This window comes from Melanostigma gelatinosum (genome assembly GCF_949748355.1).
Source record: "Melanostigma gelatinosum genome assembly, chromosome: 11".
Taxonomy (NCBI): Eukaryota; Metazoa; Chordata; class Actinopteri; order Perciformes; family Zoarcidae; genus Melanostigma; species Melanostigma gelatinosum.
This window is the reverse complement of record NC_136644.1, coordinates 6,255,144-6,280,284: the sequence shown is the minus strand read 5'-3', so window position 1 is coordinate 6,280,284 and position 25,141 is coordinate 6,255,144. Positions and strand designations below refer to the sequence as shown.

The 25,141-nt window shown below is 45.4% G+C and overlaps 2 protein-coding genes across 2 annotated transcripts in view; one reads left to right on the top strand and one right to left on the bottom strand.

Moving 5' to 3' along the window:
• The window catches only part of stx8 (syntaxin 8), a 38,831-nt gene extending 35,193 nt beyond the window's left edge, over positions 1-3,638 (top strand). Inside the window, exon 8 of the mRNA XM_079278800.1 lies at positions 3,207-3,638. Within this exon, the coding sequence (XP_079134926.1) occupies positions 3,207-3,271 (65 nt within the window). The 3' untranslated portion in view covers positions 3,272-3,638. The remainder of the gene's footprint in view (positions 1-3,206) is intronic.
• A 283-nt stretch (positions 3,639-3,921) lies between these two features.
• ntn1a (netrin 1a) overlaps positions 3,922-25,141 on the bottom strand; it is a 50,417-nt gene continuing 29,197 nt past the window's right edge. Inside the window, exons 4-7 of the mRNA XM_079278798.1 lie at positions 19,772-19,921; positions 17,740-17,793; positions 10,594-10,668; positions 3,922-6,431 (exon numbers count right to left, since the gene is read on the bottom strand). Coding sequence (XP_079134924.1) covers positions 6,103-6,431; positions 10,594-10,668; positions 17,740-17,793; positions 19,772-19,921 — 608 coding nt within the window. The 3' untranslated portion in view covers positions 3,922-6,102. The remainder of the gene's footprint in view (positions 6,432-10,593; positions 10,669-17,739; positions 17,794-19,771; positions 19,922-25,141) is intronic.

Below are 25,141 nucleotides of genomic sequence, written 5' to 3'. Positions count from 1 at the left end.
TCAAGGCTAGATATATATATATAAGCACGTCGGCGCCTGATATTTTCACAGACTAATAGGTCAGAAACTTTTCTCCAATAAAAAATGTGTGACAATGTGTGTCCTGATGAGCATCACACTGACCTTGTTAACACAAAACGATTCCCTTTTTTTCCTCGAAAGGTCACCCTGGCCTTTTGTGGTCCAAAAAGATCTTTGAACCATAAGCAGGGGGCCACGGTGGGGTGGGGGTGGGGGGAGGAGCAGCGAGGGGACGTTTCGGGGGTTGTCTCGGCCCGTCCAGAGTTCTCACCAATTATTCTTTCTCTCTGCGAGTCGTCTCACCGATTGCGTCCGAAAAAATTTGCCGAGATGGGATGAACCCAGACTCGGGCCTCCCAAAGCTCCTGGGTGGTCAGTCTATCAGCAGACACCGACTATCTCCCTCAGCATCAGTGTCACACCAGAGCCCCGAATCGATTTGGCAAGCAAACGCCATGATTGTCATTAGTCTCCGGAGGCCTCCTTGGGGGTCAGGAGTAGCTTGTTTAGTCACTGAGGCAGACGGGGCTGGTCCAAGGGGAGCGGGAGGGCGAGGGTCAGCGCGGGTGTCTTGACGGGGCTTCATGACTGACTGCTGCATGACATTAGGAGGGTGTGAGAGCCTCGCACCACACTAACATATGCGTGTGTTACACTGCCTTTATTGCTATTGTTGCTATGGTGTCGGCGAACGGAGTCGCTGACAGATGTTGGTCTGGGCTGAATGGAATTCTGATGTCTGAATCCAGCGCGGGCTGGGTGTCGTTTACACCCAAACAAAGATAATTGCTGGGAATGTGTGGTGTGTGTGTGTATTTGCTTTAAACATAAGGCTTTTAAAAAGCCATCACGAAAAAACTATCCGAGCGTGTGTTTCTCCTTTGACATTTATACTCCGCTCACATGTGTAAGTTATCAGGAGGAGAGGTCCTGTCTGGACCAGTGATAGCTTCTAACACGCATGTCCCGCGGACCTTTAATACAAACACCTTCCCCTCAAGTGGAAACACACTAAGAATTAACTATGCAGAGAAAGAGTCTATTCGCCATAAATACCTCAACGAAACAAAGGAATGGCACAATGAGTCAAAGACATCTGGACCCCTTACAGCCGCAAACCCCCGACTGCTGGCAGAGAAACCAGCGTCAGCCGTGCATTTCATCAGACCGCCGCCGCCTGCCGCTACCACCGCGGGCAATTAGTTCAGCATGGCTTATATCTCGGGCCGTCTCCCTGTGGGAAAGACGTCCAATTAGGCCGCTACAGGGGGAACGCGGGGAGGAGAGGGGCCAAAGAATGAGAGAAATGTAAACCCAACGTGAAGGGCTGGGGAAAATACCAGCCGTGCTAAAAAACAATGGACGAGTTGAGTGAAGGGGCCCGTCGGAGAAGCAGTTGTTTGAAATCTTCACTGCCGAGCATCTCTGGATGGAACGAAAGGGAGGAGGGCGGTGGGGGGGGGGGCAGGGGGTGACCGCGCCCTCAGAGAAAGTTCTCCATATCTAATGTGTGTGTGGTATAGATGAAAGAATATATGTAATACACTACACACCACATCCTAAAGACATTCACGTGTTTATGAAGCACATGATAGAAGCCACCCACCATCACTTCTCTTTCATATCCTCGAGAAAGCTGATGTCAGATTTTAATATATTTGACCGACCACTCTTTAAATTCCCAACGCTGTTGTGTTATCGCCATGACAGATGTTACCAAAGAGCTTTTAGGGTTGAGTTTCCATAGCTACTCCTGTTTTAAGATTCAGTAAAACACTGGATTTCTTTTTTTTTTTTTACAGATGTTGATATTCAAGAGTTGAAAATAATCTGGCTCCAATATATTCGCTGGTTTTGATTTCCTTGAAGACAAACATTTGTCAAACATCTCTCTTGTAGAGACACTAATTCTAAATCTTTGGCATTTCTCTAGAATTAATTGTTGCGTATTGGCCTCTGAGATACGGATATAACTAATGTTGGCCAAAATACCGGCCCAGCGGTTTGTTGGTCGGGCTCTAGCTTCCCTTCCAAGTTGGCAACATTCCATCAAATTTTATTGTCCAGTTCTCACAAGACGTTAATCTTTTCTTTTTTTTCTTTTTTTTTTAAAACAAAGAATGGAAGTTCCACCTGTAGTGGATTTCACAACAGAAAGGTTTTTATATATTTTTTTGGGTGGTGGCTATAATAAAAAGTGTAATATTTTCAGGGCCTGGGGGTGAAGCACTTTCATGAAGTGTGAGTGAGCTTTTGCACATTTCTTCTCTGCTTCCATGGTATCAGTGAAAAACAATGATGATCCTCTCATGGCGGAATCAGAAACATATGCCTATCAGCTGTTTTTAAAGCTTTTTTTAAAAAAAAATTGTGTGTGTGTGGCTGTTGAACGCATGTAAATTGCATAAAGTCATCAGGAGACAGAATGGCGACGTGCTGCGAGGGCATACGCTTGGGACTTGCGTTAGATCAAGGATTTTGGAAACGAGTGGTGAGGTATGTCGGCTTCGTACCTCTTCCAAGTGTATTCCCCTGAGTCTGCGGCATTCCCCTCCTCTCTGAGATCCCTCTCACATCATGTGTGGAGTTCCTCAGCTGCTCGACGTTTGAATCTTCGACTACTTAGAGGGGATGTGTTGCACTGCAAAGGTTTTATCACAAAGGGGGTAAAGTATATGAAAGATAAAGTACTTTTTTTTTGAATAGTGACCTCATTTAAAGAGTCACAATGCTTATTTGTTTTAAATGGTGAGTTATCTTTCTTAAACAGTTAAGTGCTGCGTTGTTTTGCAAATGACACTCAACATGAGTAGGTAGTGTATTTTGTATTGTATGACTGTTTTCAGCTGCGGATTAATACACATTTGGTGCTCTAGTGCAGAGTTTTCCAATGTATGCTAGTATATCTTATTAATCGGCGACAATCATAAGAGCAACGTGAACAGTCAGGCGTCCTCGTGTGGCTGAAAGGGGTACTGCAGATTTAAACGTGAAGGGAAAAGAAAATGGAAGAAATTCTGCTAATTTATTTTGGCGACCCAAATAAAACCCGCCGCAGCCCTCCCGTGGGTCCCGACCCCACCCCCACCCCAATTACTTTGTTGGCACGATCAATTCATTGTTTGTTTTACTGGTCTGGCCTTTGCCATCTGATGTCCTTTTTCCTCTCATGTTCCCTCCTTCAGGGATGCTGGTGGTGATCGTGCTGCTCCTCATAGCCATCGTAGTGATCGCCGCGTGGCCCGTGTAGCTGACGACGACCTGCGCTCAACGACGGCCGTTTGAAACCTTTTTGCATCTACGGTACACACATGCAGTCGTATAAACACTGGCATCGGATTCATATGGAGACAAAGGCCCGACCAAGCCAATGTGAAAAGAAGACTTTTAAAAAACAAAATAGAATGTATGCTTGTTCTATTTATCAGTTGTCGAAGCACTCGTATGTACCCGTGCATTACTGTAGCAGCTGTAACGTTATCATTCGTCTTGGGATTTTATAACGTTTATAAAATAGCTTTCAGCCGAAACTGTCGGCTCGGCTGTGGAGCTAACATGGCTGCTTTTCCTTGCTTGTACATCAACTCACCTTGTCATTTCTAATAAATGTTGTTTCCACTTAATAGTCCCCGGACTCCTGTCTGTCCTCGTTAAAGCTCAGGGCTCGCTCTGGAGGATCGCGGTGTTTTGTTACATGACATTTAGCCGAACATACTCGTTCCACACTACCCATATTTCCATTTCGAAATCTGCATCATATTTTTTCCCACTGTACTTGTGATATTATGAATAGGCAACGAGTAAATGGAGAAAAGTCAACGATGTGCCTTTTGGAATAACTTAACATCTCAATAAATAAAACGTAATCATTCCACTCAACAGAGGCAAATGTTTTTTTTTAATGTAACGAGTTTATTTCAACTGAAAATCTGAATGTAGTTCTACCAGGTTGGTGTGTTCAGTAGTTATTATTTCCTTCTTTAGTGGCAACGATCTAAACAACCACAAACAAGTAAAAAAAAAAAGGTTGAAAAAGACAATAGAATCCACAATGTCTTGTGTCATTAAATATATTCATAATATAATAACCATAATATATTAGTACGCATTGTAAAACAACATTGCAAAAAAAAAAACACAAAAATGGCAATGGTGACAACTAAACATTTACAATTTCATAGTATGAACACAAAGCAATGCTTTGACAGGTGTGTGTGTGAAGCGGTTCATCAGGAAGCTTGTCAAAACTGCCGCCCCAGGAGACGGATGTAAAATGTACAGCATGAGGCCACAGAGACCAGAGGTGGGATTACAGATAACAGAAAGAAACAAACATGTCATGTTACGTTGTAGGATTAACAATGAAAGGCAGGGCCATGTCAATATACTGTATGTGTGAGTGTGTTGTCGTCAGCACAAACACAATCGGTTGAAAAGAAGCACATCAAACCCTTCATGTAAATACTGAGACGTACTTTAGCAACAAGGGCATCTGTTCTTTTTATTTTACAGTTGAAGCCAGGTGATTTTGATTTCTCGTGGTTTTAAAAGCCACGAGGAGGCATTTGAGTGAGATATTGGAATAAGAAATTGTTACCATTTTAAACAGGAAGTATAAATCTATAAAATTAAAACCATGTGTCTTGAAAACATCTCAAACCCCTCCTTTTTCTTTTCTTTTTTCTTTTACAGTTACTGTGGAACAGATTAAAAGGTGCTAAATGTGATTTTCTGAATGTACAGTCGTGCATTGTGTTTGCAATGGAGAGTGTTGGACTGTAAAGGCTTTCGTCTGCACTCAGAAGCCAGAATTGTTGATCATTTTTTATTTTATTTTTTCCAAGGTGCAGTTTGCACTTCAGTTTTTTTATTTTCCTAGGATTAATGTCTGCACTGCATGAGGTAAGGGCATTGTTCTCCTTTCTTTATGCCGGTTCTCATTGCTTTCTACTTCCTGCATCGATCGAGTTCAATCGGATATTTTACCCAGTATAATCTGACAACATGCAGCGCTTTCATCGGCACAACTGTAATGTTGCATCCACTTTGCACAATGAACTACATTGTGGAAACTTTGTCACTAAACGCATGTAATGAGTTAAAACTAAAAAAAAAAAATCTTTTACCCAAGAACAACTCCTGATTTTGTAAATATCTCTGGTCACTGTGTAAAAACACCAAGTCGTGAATTGAACATTACAGTCTCAAAAGAGATGCATTCACATGCAGGTTTGTACAAATACTGAACCACCAACATGTAACCAGTGAAATGTGAAAGGGGGCAACGAGGGGAGTAAAAATATGTCGATACTGTGTTTTATCCTTCTTCCTCTTCTGTCACTTCCTGTTCTGAATTTGTAAAAGTCCTGACAGCAAAAAAAAAAAAAAAGTAGAACTACAGATTTCTTGTTTCTTGAGTTGCAGACATACCTGGATTTGTACAGCGGGGAGAAAAGGAATCTAATGTATAATGCATTTCTGTGGCTTTGCAAACAATAGTTGTTTTTTTGTTTTTATGGCACAATTCTTAACAGAGAAATATTATTACCCCTCAATCAGATCAGTGAAGACTTTTGATGAAACAAGCTCGCCTCTTCGCTAAGAATACAACAAGAAAACCATGCAGAGGCAGAAAGTTGCAGTGGTAATTATTAAGTGGCGTTTTTTTTTTTCATTTTTGCACCAGCAGGACATGTCCATACAAATTTAAACATAAAATATAATGGTTTCATGCTGAGATTTAAAAAAAAGGGAAAACAAATAACTTTATATGCTGGTAATAGGTGCAAATTCGGCAAATCCATAAGAGACGCAAATCTCAAAGTAAAATAAACCATGAAGCCAAATCTGCGAGGTGAGCTCCTTCAGCAAAAGTCCACTAGAAAAAAACAAATCATCCTAAATAATTCTCTTCATGCTTCTACACGAAAAAAGCAGCGACATAAACAGTCTTTTGTCTGTCCGTGGTCCTCCGTCTGCCTTCTCTTTTTTTTTCTTTTTTTTTAATCATTTTTTAATCACCTGCTCATCTTTTCTCTTGAATTCCTCTCCGGCATCTTCTCCATCTTTTCTTTTTCCCGCTTATGGCTTCTTGCACTTGCCTTTCTTCTCGCGCTGCTGGAACTTCCTGAGCCTGCGCGCCCACGTGTCCCTCCACTGGATAACCAGGCTGCCTTTGTCCGCCACCACTCCGCCCTGGCCGGGGGAGTCCTCGTCGTTCCCCAGCAGCAGGTACTTCTTCCCGGGCTTGATCTTGGGACACTTGCAGGCCACGTCCTTGGCCCGGACCCACAGGAACTGGTCGCCGCGGCGGATGCGGCTCTCGCCCTGCTTGTAGACGGAGATGATGTTGACGGTGAACTTCCACCACTCGCCGGCCTTGTCCGCCTTCAGGATGTGCACCTGGACAGCTGCGGAGTGAAATCGGGTTGGACAAATGATACGACACATTATCACCTTATAAATATATGAAGGAGAAGTTCATTCCAGTACACGGCTACAGCCGAGCTTTACGATCCGTCCGAGGACGTCGCAACACCCGGTTGAAAGATCGGCCAATCTGAAGATGGCTAATCAAGCAGTTGAGCTACTTTGAGGGATTTGAGGGCAGGCGCAACAGGAACGCAAATTCCCAAGCACCTTGGATAAAAGTAAATGAAATGAAAGATAAACTCAACATCCAGCACTCATTCGTCATCATTTTTGACATCTAGTTAGTATGAGCTGCTGATAACACGAATGACCTGAGAAATAAGAGACGTGATAAACACAGATAAACCTTTGGGAACTCATGTACTTGTAAATCCCAATGAACTCGACTTGTGGTATGAATACTGTTTTCATCCTCGGTGGGAAAGGCTGGTCTGTGGTCCAGCTATAATATACAGCCGCACGTGCATTGTGTCCATTACCACTGACTGAGCAGTGTGATTTGTAATGTGATTAGGAGACAGGGTAGGGCTCTTAGAGACGTGAGCCGGAAAGACACTCGGTGATATCACATGATGAATCAACCGGGATGGTCCTCGGCGAGAGAGGGAGGGAGGGAGGGAGGGAAAGAGAGGAACTTAACCCAGCATGTGTCAATATGTGTGACATTGACCAGATCTCTATTAACTTCATTATACTTCTCCTGTACTCACGGGAAAGCTTTTGAAATGTGCTGCAGGGTCACTGGTTTCACTTTCAGTGTCGAGCTGATGGAGGCGAACACCATGGCAGTATTAAGAGCTATATCCTGCACGTGTTGGATCACCGCCTTGGGAGACTATATATCAGACTGTATATAAGAAGTGGAGGTCGTCACCGTGACGTCACCCATTGGTTCGTTGACTGCTGTTTTTAAGCCTCGAGTTTGGCATTTTGTCCGTCGCCATCTTGGTTTTTGGCCGTTAGCCAAGCACTGAATAAGACGATTAAGTTTCATGAAGTGGAAACACACTGTGGAAAGGTTAAAGTTGAAAGACGTAAAACACGGACAACTCCCAGATCGGACAACGCCGTGGTGGCGACCTGTCAATCACAAGGTAGCCCCGCCCTAAAGCATACCCTGCTTTATGGTCTATTTTACTCTAAATGGGACCATAATTTACTCAATGAACATCAAGATGTATCGAAGAAACTAGTAATTGAGACCACAAACTCATGTTTATCATGTTAACTGAGGTAGTAAATCAAGTGAGAAGACGAGTCATTTTCTCATCGGCTTCTATACAATCTGACTGGATATAAAACTTTATTGACTTGGGGAAAAGACAACACTTCTGATTCTAGATTGCGCATTCCAGGGTCAATTTGTTTAAATTCTCTAAAGCACATTGAGATAACAGTCCATCAGTTTGTCAAGCCGCACAGTTCAAAACACTACACTACCCATGAGCCATTTCAGCTGCAGTTTGTCATTTTTCTTATCAACCAAATCTTTAGTATCCGCCGACCACCACCAGCAGTGCAAATAACAGATTCTTTTATTTTTTACTTCTGCGAAATGATGTCCCCTTCCCCTCCAAATGCACCATGGGAAATCATGCTTACAGCCTTGTCAGCCAACAAGTATTTTCCAACATCGTTGCTCATCGTTGCTCATCGTCCATCCAAGCAGTTGAATAGCTCCAACTGTGAGTCTTATCGCCAATGCAGATAGCGAATGGGACTTTTACTTCCTGAACCAGGGGGGCACCCAACGTACCACCTCCCTTGTTTGCAGATCTTTTTCACCCCAGTTGTACACCATGTCCCCCGAGGCCCCGTGTCAACAGAGACTGGTCTGGTGCGACCCGACGGTGACCTCTGCACCACCTACCGGCTGCCACCAGGTGCTGGTCCCTCTTGTTTGTGTTTAGTCAACAATCACAGCAGATTGAAATACCCGGAGTAGTTCCACCCGTGATGTTTCTGTTCATCAGACATCTCCACCCCCCCCCTCCCTGCGCCCCGCTCCCTCCTGCGATTCTTTATGTGCGGCTGTATGTCGACCGCAGAAGCTTGTGGCGGCGTTTCCCTACGCCGCATGGAGCCCCGCTCCCCTGCTGATCTTTTCAAAACGGTCCAAAGCTGTGGCTCTCTCTCAGCTGCTCCTGTAGATTAACATTGTGTTTGACTTTTCCATCCGCTTCGCTTCGCTCGTGTGGTAAATACTGTACAGGGATCTTGTTCTGGTCGGTTACGAATCTTTGAACATGCTGCCGCAAGCTAAGGACACATATGACAAGGAGCTTAATGGTTCTTACCTACAAAGATCGCCTTTGTGATGTTTAACAATAACCTGATTCAACAATGGACGAGTTGCTCTTTCCTATATCAATACATCAAATTAGTTTTATGTCAATGAAAAATATCCTGCATCTTCACTGATGAATGTTGGCGCACAAGAGGACCTTCCGACTGTATTTAGCTTGGTATTATCCCACCCACCAGCAGCAGCAGATCCCCTACACTTCACACACAGCACATGCCAAACCAGCTGGGAAGCTCTACTGGCTCCGGCAACGCGATGACTGGTTTCTCCAGCAGGACGTCTCTCTTTACCACTCCGTCCTCGAATCAATGCTGCCGGCCGTTATCACGCAAGTGTAAATAGCCTACTGACAAAATCCATTTGTCATCTACAACTTCTAGATTTAAACTGGAACCTGATATTGAAAAGGCTGACGACATTGCTTTTTGGGCCAACCAAAGAAAAGCAAACCGCCATGCAGCTGATCCACGTACTCTCATACATACGACATCCTACGAAAAGTTCCTCCTCATTTTTCGTGCGTTTTCCTACGAAAGCACGTGTCAATTTCCGCTCATTACACGCATTCGGCCTTTTGACAATAAACGTCTTCACAGGAAACTGAGTTAGGTTCAGGCATAGGTCGCCGTTTGGGTTGAGATGACTACGGAAGCGGGCGTCACTGGAGTTCCCAAGTTACGTGACCAAAACATCGACGCCGACTTCTCGTTACGCTCGGGGCAACAAACAACGGCCTCCTGGCTGAGAGATTGCTGTTTGTTGGAGCCATCGACCCCTCCCGCCCACTCAGTATGTCTTTATACTCCCTCGTCCATCATTACGTGGATAACACACGATTCGTTTTGTGGGATATCGACAAATTACGGCGCATTATTTGTTGTAGGCATTGCTACGAACGCTGGATGAGGCCGGCCTGAGCCGACACGTTCGTGGATGAACGGACGCGGGCTTCAGAGGCGAGGCTCTTCTCACGACATCAGCGGGCGAGGTATAGGCACTGGTGGAAGAGGAGGTGTCTATAAGCTGACCCCCCCCCCCCCCCCCTCTAACTCCTCTAAATCCCTGCGGGACAAAGCCCCCGGGGCCCTGTCTGTCAAGCTGCCGAGGTATGCCGCAGGATGCCGCTGCTTGCTTGACCGGTTCAGCGGGCTGACTTCAATCGAGGGAGGGGACGGAGGGAGGGGGAAGAGGGGAGAGGTCATACGTCTTATCCACACCTTGAATGGCGTGGCGGACGGGCGGCCACAGGAATGCAGCGGGAATGGCGTCGGCCGTGGGCTGCCTTAATGAGGATCTCTTGGAGAGAGCGCCCACTGTCCGTCACACTGTCTTTGCTTTATCTCCTCGGGTCTTAAATGCCCGCTTGGGGAGACAACCCCCTCCCACACACACACACACCTCTGCCTAATTCTTCATCCTGCCCTTTCTCTCTTTCTGTTTGTCTGCTGCTCTCTTCCTCCTTGAAGATCTGCTGTCGTCCGTTTGATCCTTTGTCTCTGTGCTCAGAAAGCTGAAGTAAGCCATCAGTGAAAATGCCTCCCCTGTAAACTGCAGCAGCTCTCCAGCAACGTGCTGGACTGGGATGTATGGGATGGGAGGTATTCTGGGCCCAGTGCGTATCCCAAACAGTGCTCGGTGGTTCTGCTGCCTCCCAAAGAAGCCTGACACACACTATTTGTTCCTGCTGAGTAAGAAACTTTTAAAAATGTTTTTTATCCTGAGCCAACCCTCAGTGAAAGAGGAAACGGGGTGTTTCTTCCATCAGACCACCTGTTTTAAAGCTTTCCTGTAGAAGTGAACGTTAATCCAAGTCATGAAATGGTTTGTTGATTTACCGTAATCTTTCTTGCAGTACTTCTTCATGTTGATCTTCAGTTTCCCTTTAGACGCTTTGCAGTAAGAGTCACAGTCTGCAAGAATGAGAGGGGAGAAAATACGGTTAGGAGGCTGGAGGGGGAAACAAACAATGGTATTTCATTTAGTAATGGAGGGCGAGCGTTCTCACAATAAGCAATTTTCAGAACGGGGGGGGGGGGGGGGGCTACTAAGTCATAAAATGCATGACTCAACGTAATTTTCACAGAAATCTATTAAATTGTCAAATACATTTTGGTCAAAAATGACTTGATGAAATAAAAATGAAATGTTTATTACAAACAAACAAATTGGATTGAAAAGAAAAATCTAAATTTTATTGAATAATGTCTCATTCATACTCAGTTACTCAACTGATTAACAATAATGTTTGTTTTTAAATTATTATTATTATGAATTATTATTATAATACGCAAATGTATTACATTCACCGCAAATGATCTACAATATGTCAAAACCCAAATCTGGTAAATATCCCCTTCAATATGAAGGACAAATATGACAGTGTGAATTATTGATTATTTTTGATCAACTTAAAAAACAATTATTTTAGATGGTTGTGAAATGAAAACTCACTGTAGATGAGCTGGGAGTTTGAATGAGCACTAATCCATGATTAACTTTATAATTTCCACTAGATTGAAATGTAAGAAATATTTTCCTCTGTTGGACCTACATTTACAGGTATGGAAATATGGAAAGTGGGGAAATTTCTGGTTGTGGACCAAAAGGCCGTCTTAATAAAGAAACAAAGAAAGAAAGAAAGGGAGGAAAAGCCTTTACTGCCTTTTGGGAACAAAGAGAAAGTAAGGTTCCCTTAAAACAACTTTAGAGAACGACAGGACTGCAGTGTTGATGGCACTGCTGGAATCATGGAGGGTGTGTTGTGTGTTCTGTTCGTGGTGGAGGCACTTTAACCTTCTGACCAACCTCCATGTGTGATGGCGAGGACCTCTGAACGGAGCTGGTGGTACCAGCAGCGGTTTAGGAGGAAGAACCCCGCTGCCATCCACCTACTCACTCCCCGTCAAGACCCCCACCACCACCACCTCACTTCGAAATCTCACCTCGCTTGTCACCTCAGCCCCCGACCTCCCGGGAAAAAAAATAACCCCTCGGATCACATCAAGGCCCCACCGAGGACCACGTCAAGCTTTTGCATTTATTGCAGTGTGGACGTGACTGGGGGGGGGGGGGGGGGAGGGGGTGATGGCTGGCAGCTATTTGAAGGAGTAGAAGGTGGGGGGTGTGAAAGGGGATCAATGCCACACAAAGGGAGGTCAGAAAGGGAAAATTAGCCATCCATGAAGCGTTACGCAGAGGACCCCTTTTTTTTTTTTTTGGGTGGGAGGGCGGAGGCGTCGACTCTGGAGCCGTGAACAAATAAATACCTCACGCAGGCAGAGGGGTCACCCGAATCTCCTCATGGCTCACTCGTATGTGTATGTCCGAGGCAGCCGAGTGCTTAAAGTGTATTTCAGCTTGATTCGTCATCTGGATAACAACCTCAATGGGCTCGATGATATTTGAAAGAAATCTCGTCGGTAAGGGAACTCATACCGTACTGGATCTCCCATTGGTTGCTTTGAATTATCAGAAGTGTGCATTGCAGAACCAACCCTGCTCCTTGTCCATATGGATCCATAAGGATATACATATGCTGTACCTTTTATGATTGATTACCTGGAGGCGAAGGAGGCAACGGTATCGGGCTCCCTCCACTTTGCACCAGCAACCCAGAGCGTATAGCTGCAAGAGATTGCCCCCTGCGTTGCTGTCATGTTGACAGCCACACACAGCGCGGGCCAGGATAGCGTGTGACGTGAGGCCATATCATAAGAAAGAAAAAACAACTTGTTTTCCTTTCTTTTCTGCTCCTTTAGCGCTTTCCCAACAGGGCATACCGATTTGGTTTACACTTCAGTGCTGCAAGTTGTAATGAGCGTAGTAGTGCAAGAAAGGAGGGAGGAAGAGGTGGATGGACAGCGAGCAGTTGTGGAGGAGAGTGATGGTCGGAGGAAGGACCGGCGCTTTCAGGCGGCCTGAATATGAACAAACTTCATTGTTGTGAGCAGATCTTTGCCCCATGCCTTTACTCTCCTTTATGCTCCGTGTGAATGAGGTTGCCCGGGGAACACCACGACGAGGAAAAATGCAGGGAGGGAGGAGGGAGAATGGATACTGGTGGAGAGCGAAGGGGTGGAGAGGTTGACAAACCCCCCCCCCCCCCCCCCCACCACCACAAAAAAAAACAAAGACAGGAGTGAAGTTTATCAGGGGGGGATGGGAAGAAGAAGATGAGAAGGAGGACCAGGGCTTTCAAGTCTAATTCCCAAATCAGCAAAAATTCCAAATCTGGTTGCCTCACAAGCTGGTTGTTAGTAAATAGAGAGTAACGAAAAATAGGCAGAGTAAATGAACCAGAGGAGTCTATATGAGCTGCACCTGATTACCATGTAAATGATGGAAGGGGGAGCTGTGGAAAGGAAGCTTTGTTTTCTCATAACCCCCCTTGAAGCCATCATGATACTTCCCTTTGATAGCCTTTCGTTCCCCATTAGTGGACCCCTGAGACACAGCTCCGGGCCCCGCTGAGAGCACCCCGAGATCCCCATTTAGGGCCAGGCAGTCCCCTACCGTGAGGACAAATGTTCCCTTTGTGCGCGCGTTACAAGCAGGGGAAGTGGGAGCAGTCCTGTAGCACTGAGCTAAAATGTGCTTTGGGTGTTCTGAGTAGATGTAGTTACTACAGCGCTTTGTCTCCTGCCTTTCAGAGGCACTGAGAAGTGCGTAACTGAGAGGTGGACCTTTGCCCCTTCCATCAAAGTGCTGTACAACCCTTTAAGCTAATCGTTTTCATTTGGGATGCTTCTTACTAAAGCTGCTTTAAGACAGAACACTGCACTGTACAGTTCTGTGTGTTTGAGCCAAAGCTTTGCGGTGGCAATGGAAGCCAAACCAGGCCTGGGTTTGGTTCAGCAGCCAGTGTTGGCTAGAGAAAAAAAAACATGCCCCAAAATATAACATTGGTAGTGTATGCTTTTGTGTACCCACTGCAACTTAGTTTATAATTGGAGGAACTAAAAATATTCACAAACAAAACACAACAACGGCTACATTAAAATGATGGCCAACGGAAGTGGCTGATTGAAGCCCGTGTGCGAAGCAAACATGGAAAATAAATCACACTTGTTTAAATCACACTCCCCGATATCCATCTTTTCTTTTTTTCTTTTTTAAAGAGAAAAATGGTGTTATGGTGACACCACATGTCAGTTGGGCCATAAAGACGCTGCCGCGTGCCACCAAGGCCGCTGGTCAGCCCATTTTCTGTAACCAGCGCAGCATTTTAAAGTATGGTGGAATTAGCTAGCTCGCTAACTGGCCAGCTGTCTGCTAGTTAGCGAGCTCTATTCCAACACGATTTAATGCTACACGGTTTACAGAAAATGAAACAAAGTTGTCACTTCTCTGGCGACAGCAATGTGCTTTCTCGCGCTTTGACAAGAGTGTGTGGATCGAGCATTTAGTTGATTGTACTCATTTTTTCAGGCTCTCTCAGGTTTGTACGGAAGTTAGCCCACTGCAACCAATCGCAATGACAACTGTACACATGAAAATGGCCGCCGCTCTGGCCATCCTGCTATGTTGATTTGAATGGGATTGTCCATTCCACTCCTCTTTTATTTCTACGTCCACAACACACCTCGAATACGGTTGATTTTCCGACCAAGAAAAGGCGTTGAAGTTCTATGTTTCAAAAACAACCATCCCCACCTCTGCAGCGGTATGGCTGAGTACGAATACGTATTTTGTTGTTGCACAGATAACATCAAATGTACCAAGGTGAGTGAAATCTGATCTCAAGAGGTCTCTCGAAGCCAAAGCCAGGTGTGAACGGCCATTCTATATGAACTGGATCTAGAAACACTCTGGATACATGTCTATATACTCAGTGATAACGTGGCCACAGAGGCAGGGCGGCATCAGCGTTACCACAGCGACGAGACAAGGAGGTGTAATTGACGGCCCAGGAGGAGGGCTTTCTCCCTCAACCAGACTGATTGAGAAACAAATTGCGGCAAATAAAGCATGTAATTAGATTACGGAGCCCAGTGTGCTGCCCCTGTTCCGTCCTCCTCCGCTCACACAAGAGCCGTGAGTTTGGATCCCGTCCAGCAAAGACGAGGACAGAAAAGAGAAGGAGTCCCCCGCTTCTTTTTTTCCCCCCTCATTGTATCGTCGGAGAGTAAAAGACGGTTTGTCTTCGGGGCAGACAACAGCCAGCGAAGAGGCTGTTCGAGGTCCTGACCTGATTGGAGTGGTGGCGTGCAATCAGTTGTGATGAGTTGATTCGTCCTCTGTTACTGCAGCTGATGAGGTTCACATGAGTCAATGGGGACACGGAGAGAGGAAAGAACCCTGCCAAGGTTCGTCATGTCATTAAAATAACGGTTCTGGGCAACAAGATGTAAATTGCGTGCAAAGGTTTGATATCGATCGTGAGAATTTGATACTGTCCTGTTCTATTTTTAGCCCTGCGTATTACAGACATTTTTTTTCTCCCACTATTTCTTCCACAATTAAGCGCCGTGATAAGATCTCACATTGACAGGACTGTGAAGCGCGGTGGAGTCGACGACGACTAAACAGGGTGTGTGAAGCGAGACTCACGTCCAAAGAATCCAAGGAGGGGTCCGCCACAGATTCTGATCACTTCCAGCCTCGAACAAGACACACACACACAATAAGACTGAACCCCGTTACCCTTACGTGCCTCATCGTCATCACTCTGATTCTCCTCCTCCTCCTCATCCTCATCATCATCATCATCATCAGTCACTTTCACATCTTCCTATCCTGACAGGCCCGGGTTGCGGCCATCGCAGGTCATCAGCGGTTAATCTCCTCCACATTTCGCTGCCGCTGCAGACGTCTCTGTCACGGCCCGTGGGAGTGGCGACTCACACCATCCGTGACCTACCAGCACAATGTGTGTTTTGTCTGGGCCACACCATCGGAGGTATTCTCCATGCATTCCAGCCCTCCGTGTGTCCGAGAGGGGGAGAGCCCTGCTTGCGGGAGACAAATTAATATCCACTCTATTTTCCCTCACGCTCTCCATTCACCCCCTCCAAAAAAATACGTCCCCCTCCTCCTCCTCCTCTTCGTTCGACTTAGGCGCAACAAGGCACCTGCCTCACAGCTGTCAGCCCAACACCCCCTGCTATCACACACACACACACACACACACTCGTGAACACTTGTTCCACATATATATTATTTCAAAATTAACTTTCATGTCTTAATAGAGCCTAAAAGTCATCTTCTTCCTTTTATTCTACCCCTCCATCTCCTCATTCTTTTCTCTTTTCTGTTTTTTTTTATTCTCCTTGATTAATCCAATTTCCCCATTTTTCCATCTTCATCGTTTTCTTTTTCTACTTCTCCTGTCCCTTGAATAAACATATTATAACCCAACCCTTACCACTTAACAACTTCTGCTACTATTAATGATGATGATGATAATAATAATATAATAACAAGAATCATAATAATAACCATGATAATAATAGTAATAATTATTATTATTATTTAGTCATTAAAAAATGTTATATATTAATCTGGTGCAGTATTAGTGGGGTGGCAAATATTGTTCGATGTTCTGATAAAATCCCCTCATCTGTTTTGCGATCCCATATTAGCTGATATTCCAGCTGTTTGAAGATCATCTGAGGAGGCTCAGAAGGTTATGTATTCATCCTCTGCTCCTCAAGCCCGGGTGGTCCAGCGGGACCCCCCTACTACTCATGATTGTGATGCAGGACGTCCATAAGAGTGCTTGATTTCAACCTCTTTGGCTGACACATATGAGAGGGAATTCCCAGAACTCTGATCGTGATTAGATTATCTTTATAGCTACACGGTCAAAGACATTACAGTCTTCTTCAGGTTGTGTTTACATTAGTTTAGTCACATGGTTTCATCAATGAGAGTATAAGAGGCCTTGAACCAGGATGTAGCCACAGGCAAAGATTTCACATGACAGTGAATTAGAGGTAAGTTTTAATACAAAATAACAACAACAGATATCCAAAACCCATATTTAGTTTTTCGATGCTAAACAAAAAAAACAATACATTTGCTGAACAGTAATATTAATACGGGTCCTTCTCCCACTCATCCAGTATTCCCTCAGTGAGGTGAATTTCCTACAGCCCAAAAGCGGATAGATTCTTGACAAAGGGGGCCCGGAGAAACTCCAGATTCTGCTCGGCACCACCCACAGTGTTATGTGAAGACAAAGCGTGAAACAGAGGGAGACGAAGGAGGTGGAGGAGATCGAAAAATAGACTGAAAGAGAAAAGAAAGGAGGTGGAGGACAGCTGGGGGACCGGCAGTATCCCGACGGCGCTGAGCGTCGTGAGCCGGAAACAACGTTTTCCACCACGAGGCCAAAAGACACAACGCGGGACTCGCTCCCAAAGGGTTTGTAGAGTTACGTGTGTTTATGTTAATGAGGCACAAGATGCAAGTTTTTGTGCTAGAATTTCCACCGCATCACATATTGAATCACCATTATATAACGCCATAACTCTTACTGTTCCAAGTTTACTCATATCACAATTTGCAATGAAAAAAAGATCCCATTTCAACTGAAAATAGCTCCAACAAACCACTAAACATGGAGCCAGAAATTCAACCAATGAAATACAAGATCCAGTTCACCTCAGCCAGTCCTTCCTGCGTCAAACAAACAGCCCCCGAGCTGCACGCTGCGGACCAACACCCCCACTGTGCCGCAGTTAGGCTGATTAATTGTGAAAGTGTGAGAGATTAAAGGAGGCACATCCCAGGGAAGCTGCCAATGGGCTTAATATTCATGAACCCCCTTAATAAGGAGGGGGAAGGCGAGAGGGATCCAATTTATCCTGCAGTCTGTTTTTTATGGGAAAATATTGTGGGGAGAAGTGAAACTGTTGAAAAGAATCCTTGTACTTCACAGCACTCCCTCAATGCCAGGTGGGCTTTATATGGATGCGTAGCAGCATATGGATAAATATAAGTTTCCAAAGGAGAATGTAAATGTTGTGATCGGTACTCACCTGATGGCTCCTCTGTGCTGCTGGATGGGGTTGTAGGAGGTGCAACTGGAATCTCTACTCCAGGAGAAAACATGACATTGACACAAAGACTCATTATTATCCGACATGTCCATTTGTGTGCGTTTGTCTTTGCGTGCATGCATGTTGGTACTGTGTGCACATTTGATGATGAAGACCATTAGAAGGGTAAATCTAATGCTCGACGCGTGTTACCTTAAATTCTTGAGGGAAAACAGTTGTTCTTGCATGCCTCCACGGTGGGGGGGAGAATCCGAAAACACTTCAGACTCGTCTGGACTCGCACGGACTTGCAACGCGCATGCGCAAGCTTGAGACCGTATTGGCGGAAGCATATTTCAAATAGTACGACTTTTTGGGGAAATACACGTGTTTGGGAGATCCTGAGCGTCCCAGTGGCTAAATGGGATTGGGATTATACTGCACGATTGGGCTTCACCGTGGAGGCATGCGTTTTTCACAGATTCATCAACATATCGTTCCTCCTTAAAGTCCGTCTGACATTTCACTACGGAAAGCTGATCATAAAACGTGACTCTCGTTGCGTCTCCAAGTTTTATGCGGCCAGACCATCAAATGTGAGTAAAACATATCGTTCCAATGTGGCATTTTAGGAGAAAATAGTCGACTTTTTCATCTTAAAACAGGATACTATTGAGTTCTTATTTTTCTGTTTCATCCTCCCCTCCTGTACCTCTTGGCTGCTGCTTCCTGTGGGTAGGAAGTTGACACTCCGAGAAACCATGCATGAAGAAGGGCACTCTAATCTCCAAAGGAGCAGGATGGCAACGGGAGATAACAAACACACATTATGTGTCCTTTTGTTGTTGTTGTGGGCCGAAAGGGACAGGAGGGACTCGTCAAACAGTCTGTGCACACAGCAGCGGTGGGACACAGACATGTATCAAAGACGCATGCAAAGGAGAAAGAGGTGCAGAAGGTGAAGAATCAAGTCTTTTTGATCGAGTCGAATCAGATCTCCTGCTTGCTACTTCCTGAACTTCCTACACTGTTTGTTTGACCTGCGGACATAACGAGGCCCTCTCCCGAGACGAATTGGTCTGCCGATAATGTCAAGACAAACAATTGCTGCCAAACAAACAATGGCGCCTCAGTGAGCCCAAAGGTCCCTCCTCTGATGTTGTTGATCAGAAATCTCCCATCAGCATTCAGCCGCCGCGCGGGCCAGTTTTAAATAATGAGCCTGCTTCCCGCGTATAGATTTATGGCTGACAGCGCTGTACTCAAAGTCAAAGATGTAACAGGACTCAAAATAGAACTCGGCAAGACATCCAACAGAGGGAAGTCAAAGATTTCATCTAGATTTCATAAAGATTCATCAAGACTTTATTTCCATCTCGCGGGGGATCGTGTTCGACACCTCAGCTCTCACCGTGAATGTCGAGATTTATCCCTCGTAAGCGCTTAACTCCCAGTTTCTAACTACAACGCCAAGAGCGCCAATTAAAACGTGTTTTCAGACCGAGACAAAAGGGCCAACAGCAACGTGCTGCTTTAAGTCTTCCCTCAGGCGATGCCGTATTTATTTCATCATCTTTAGCCGTAAATACGAGGCCACGTTTTGGCTGATAAATGTTCATCGGACGCTGAGAACAAGATCGATTTTGTAATTCAACCCTCCGAGGCACCTTTGGGGCTCGGAGACGCTGGTGTTAACGCCGTCTTTACTCAAATTCACGGGGACCGAGACAAGCCGGGGCCGTGACCTCGAGGCTCAGTTCTTAACGCTGTGTTTATTTCAGCTAGAGCAGGTTTACCGGTCAGAAAACAGTCGGGACACAAAAGCTTGTCTGGAGAAAAGAGGATTCAAGCGTTGTGACTTTCGAATATGCACATGTGTGTGTGTGTGTCATCACCAGTCTGGTGCGTCCCTCCCGTTTTTTTATTTTTATTTCATTAAATTCTTTTCTCAAATGTGTGCACACAGACCGGAGGCCAGAGCCACAGTGTCCTACAGTGAGGCAGACATGGTAAAGACTTGGGCTCCACGTACTTATGCAGGGGGCAATGGGCGAGCGGCTCTGCTGGTAGCCTTTAGCGCAGCGGTTGCACGTGATACCGGTCACGCCGTCTTTACAGGGACATTGTCCTGTGGTTTGGTTACAGGTTTTGCCAGCAGCGCCCACGGGATGGCAATCACATGCTGTGAGGAAACAAAGGAAGAAAGAGAGGCACAGTGAGTGGTCTCGCACACACACACACACACACACACACAAACATGTGCTATCTACACAGAGTGCAAGTGGTGCACACAGCAGTGGAGGCAACAATAATAAGAGTGGGTGAGAGACAGGTGGAGGCGTGCACACAGAGACAGAACGTACTCGGGGTCCAACGCCACGCTCGCTCATTTTGAAGCGAGCGTGGCGCCGCGACGACAAAGAGCAACACATCCTCCCGTGTCTACAAACATTTTTTGGCAGTGTTTGCTCATTAGCTAATTAGCACGTGCACATCAGGCATAATCCGAATGAATCGAAACCTGCCAGGATATCTGCACGATCTTCAAATCCCAAAGTGTGGCTGTTTGGCCTTGGCGTGCACGCTCGCCGTGCAAACGCTTCGCAGCTGTGAGGAGAATGGCGCTCGCATGTTTACCAAATGATAAAATAATGGAGGCTAATCCTAATTGCCTGGTTCTGATTAATGGCGGGCTTTGAACGTGCGCCCAGGACATCTGTCACACTTCCTCCCAAACTGGGGGGTCTATGGAACACACATGCTGCAGGAATGTAATCATTTTTCCAATTGCTCCCCCCCGATGCAGGCCCTTTAATTCATTTCACAGCCTGTCAAGTTCGGAAATTGGCGTTAAATAAAAGTTATCTGCGAGTTGGTTTCTTTCTTCTTTTGTATGTGAATCACTGTGAGGAGAGGTGATCGAATGAATCTTCTACTGTTCAGTTGGTTCAGAAATATCCTGCCGGTATATGATCCAGACCAGAGCAGTCTTGGTGATCTATCAAAATTTTCCACTCGAAAAACCTGCAAACCCTGCCGCTATATCTCTCACCCCATGGGTGTTATAATTTGTGTTTTATCTCCTATGGAGAAGCAGTGGTGCCGACTCTCGGCCCCTAGGGTTGGGCCGGCCTCTGCTCCTTTGCCCCTCCTCCCCTGAAGATTCTTTTTTTCCTGCGTTGTGTTACTTGTCACTCTGAAAAGCCTTCAAAGGGCGTATAGCTGAATTAAGTACTTTGAGGCTGGGGGGGGGGGGGGGGGGTGTATTTAGTGGTTTGGCCTGTTTTTGTTTTTAACCGCACGGTCTGCGTTTAGCCCCCGGCGCGAAATTACAGCTTCAAAACAATCCGTCCGTTACGGCCCCGATTGCATTGAAACGAGCGTTTCATACGAATAAATGTCAAAACAAGTTTTTAATTAATAGTGACGCCGATGCATACATTCAAAACCCGCAGGTTTCTACTGTGCATTCATTCAATGGATTCAATGATGTAATCCGACTGCAGGGGACAGATCCTCTTTGATTTTAGTTTTTTTGTTCGAATTTATGTCTTTTATGCGTTAAAAAAAGGTAAAGTTTCAGCTCCAGTGTAAGGTCATCCAGGCTGTCTGACCGAAGTGCACTCTGGGAGATCCGCATTACAGCGGGGCCATGGGGGGGGAAACACTGCCGTAAAGTGGTAATGTAATACGGAATCAGCACTCTTCATGATCGACCTCGGGCTCTTGGAAAAGGACACAGTTGTTGTTGTTTTTCGTGAGATGTTTTGAAGTGCTCCTCCTGAAGAAGTACTGCAAGACAACTCTGTCCTGAAGGGTGAAGTCCGTCACTTAGGTTTCAGCAGGCCACCTCCTCTCTATCACACTCTGGCGCTTTCATCTCTATTCCCTGTTTCCTGTGATTCGGCTTCTGTTGCAGCTCTTATCTCTCCTCGGTGTGTGTGTGTGTGTGTGTGTGTGTGTGTGTGTGTGTGTGTGTGCTGTTCACCCTCCTTATCAGACTGAGAGAAGCCTCCTTGTGTATCTATTTGGACCTTTTTATCAAACCAATCTGTCACCGCTTTCATTGCTTGGTTGTGTCTAGCTCGGTGGGGAGGAACAGCTCTCACACACACACACACACACACACATCAGCGAGCCCAATAAAGAGCGCGGAGGCCGGTACAGCACGTCTTCAGGCCTGTAAATTTCGGAGTGTGTCAGAGCTGGTTGAGGCACAGGAGGGCAAAGTGCCTCTGGTTCGGAGCTTCAGAGAGCTCCGGTTATATTTATAGAGCGTCTTCCTGGTAACCGCAGCTCTCAGAGCCTCGAGCTCGCCAGTAAATCAAGTCCGCAGCACATGGCCTACAGGTGGGGAAACGCTCTTCCTCCTCCTCCTAACCTGTGTTTGGTCCCTCGAAAGGACCGACTGACTCGCCTCCGAGCTGTTGGCTGAAGGGCCGGGCTCGCTCTGGAGGGCAGCGAGTGAGAGTTGTGTTTTTAAGTGTGTGTCCACTTAACGGTTAAGTGGCTGCCGGCGCTCTGCTCCGTGGCTGCCGCAGATGGCTCAGGGAGATACGGGGGTGAGAGAGGGGGACCTTTCTGTCTCTGTGACAGAAGTTCATGATCAGAAGTGTCGGAGCGTGTAGCAGAGCTGAATCTAAGGGATCAGCCCCGTCGTAGCTGTCATGTTTCCAGATGAAGACGGAATTCTCAAACGCTTAAATTCGGCTCTTGGCGCCGGCGCTATAAAAGAATGAAAAATGTTCTAAGTTAACTGGAGAGAGTGGATTTCAAAGGCGTCCTCAGTCTGAGATTGCACAATGTGAGAATTTTGAACTCTGCCAATCGTTTCACCATAAAGCTGGCGTTTAAAAACCACCGCCACCACCACCACCCGTTTGGTTTGTGCGTTCTGTGCCAATAAGAATAATTTGTCGGCCCTGGAGTGAAGCCAAGCTACCCGAGTCTGTGCTCTATTATAATTAGGTTTTACGCTTCTCCACAAGTATCTTCAGAGAGCAGAGAGAGAGAGAGATGGAGTTATCGGGTTGTTGCACTAAACATAAACAGCTCCGTAAATGACGCGTTTATCTTGTAGAGGGTGTGTTTCGCTTGTCGTCTTGTTTGAGGTTTCATCGTTCTTAACTGAAAACACGCAGATGTTGCCCCACGACGGAAATTCCAAAGCGAAAAGTGAAGTTGTGAAAAACAATATTTTATTATTGAGTGTAGATTTTCCTCTGAGGAGGACTAATCCAGAGCAGGGCTCAGTATTTGGTGTAATTACCGATGTCGAAATGCTGTAGACTCCACATCAAGATGGGTTCTTAAAGGGGAGACACTACTGGTGAACAGGGTAGAACATGGAACAATATCACGTACCTCCCCCAGTTGGTTACTTCCATTTAGACAATTATTTGTTGTATTACAAGTTTTATGTAAATGTGTGTTTGAGTATGCCAATGAGGCGTTATCTCATCAAATATGTGCTGATTTGCATACATTTCCAGAACAGAAATGTGAACATTGGTTGAAGCCAGGTCCTAAATTCCTGACTCAAGTTTTTTACAGAGGGAATTTTTGGATATCTCTTTGTATCACTCCATAAATCTAAAAATACCTCCAACAGCCGTTAAAAAATACAATTTTCTCCATGTTGTAGGAATAAAATGTTGTATATCAAGACAATGAATGATAATTATATGAATGGCATTACCTAATGCTTACTGTTGGGGAATTTATGAGAAATCTAAAGAAACAAATAGAAAAAGTAGTAAAATAAACAGCTACATTTTGGTGTATTTTGGATGTTTTTTTCTCACTATCTGTTCTGAAAGCACAATAGATCAAAGTTGACCAGAGCATTAAAATCAATGTTTCTACCTGCAATGTCTCCCCTCGAGGAAAAAACAATGTTTAACTTTTTAAATGAATTTGAGACCGTTAACAATCAGTACATGGGTGACAGACAGCTGATTAAACGTATCTCAGTTTTATGACAGAGGTGTTGAAGGACCACCCAGAGTGCTTTTTAAGTTCACGCATTTCTTTGTCAAATAAGCTCCGTGTGTTTTACTCGGAGGCTTCAAACGGCGAAAGACACAAGCAAGAGCTGCTTGAAACGCACGCTGTGTTTACACTCTAGTTCAATGAGGGGCGAAGTTATAAATTCAGCCGTGTCAGCGTAGCTGCCGGGCACAGTTCCCTCTCTTTTGGACTCGTGATGGCCTCCCGTGGAAACAAGGTGCTTTTTTTTGGGGGGGGGGGGATCGCATTTCGCAAGTACAAGCTAAATCTCGCGCTGCCTCCTTCCAGTGCCCATTCTCCCCCCTCCATCTCTTTTTGAGCTCAATAAATAACCAAACCTCTTAATTGCTGTCACTTCGGCGCAGCGCTTACTCTGCTCGAGGAGCGGACAGAAAATGAGTTCTGCGGTTTGAGTTTCGTCGAATTATCGTTGAGTTACGATGTTTTTGAAGCTGAGACTTTTGACAGCGCGCATGCAAAAAAAAGAGCCGCGTGTGGTAACTGTAAGTATATTAACAGAGAGGGCATGAAATACAATGACACACATCTTTAAAGTCTTCATCTGTAACTTTCCAAACATAGTTTGCGAAAATGTTTGAATTGGCGAAAAGAACCAGCTCATGCGCTGTATCATTTGTCAGCTTCGGGGGGGTTTTAATTACCGCCGATTCTTTATTGTGAGTCTGTTTTGATGTAACCGAATGCCTCAGTCGAACTTGGACAGCGTTTGCTTATAATCACACAGGAGAGGCGGGAAACAGTGCACGGGCTCTGGCAAATTTCATGGATGGAATCGAACAAAAAAAAAGCAACAATTTCATACGCGATGACGAAACGTGTTTACGTTGTAGTCCGGTGAGGGAGTCAGCAGTGAGTTGATTTCGTGTTTACCAGCTTGGAGACTGATGTAACGAGTGTATGACGCGCCTGCACTCCTGCTAGCCTGCAGCGCTATCATGCTATAGCAATAACACAATTATAGATCAGATTGAAGACTGGGCCGATGTTGAGTCACGACAATGACATTAGTGATGATCAGAACAATAATTACAGCTGTAACTAATGTATTATACTGATTAACCTTTCAATTCGTTTATCAATCGGTTCATTCATTTATATTTTGCTTTGATATGTCAGAAAATCGTGAAAACAATGCCATTGCAATGCCCCCAGTGTAATGACGTTTAAAACAAAGACAAAGTGTTGCACATCAGCAGCAGGAGAGCAAGAGAAGCATGCAGAGTCCAAACAGATGAGAACAGAGACGTAATCCATGCGTAGAGGACAGATGAAGATGAAGGAGGCAGAGTTCCAGACCAGTAGCACTAGATTTCAAGAAGCTCCACGCGGACATAAAATCCAGAGCCCCACCCCCCACATGTCCCATATGCCG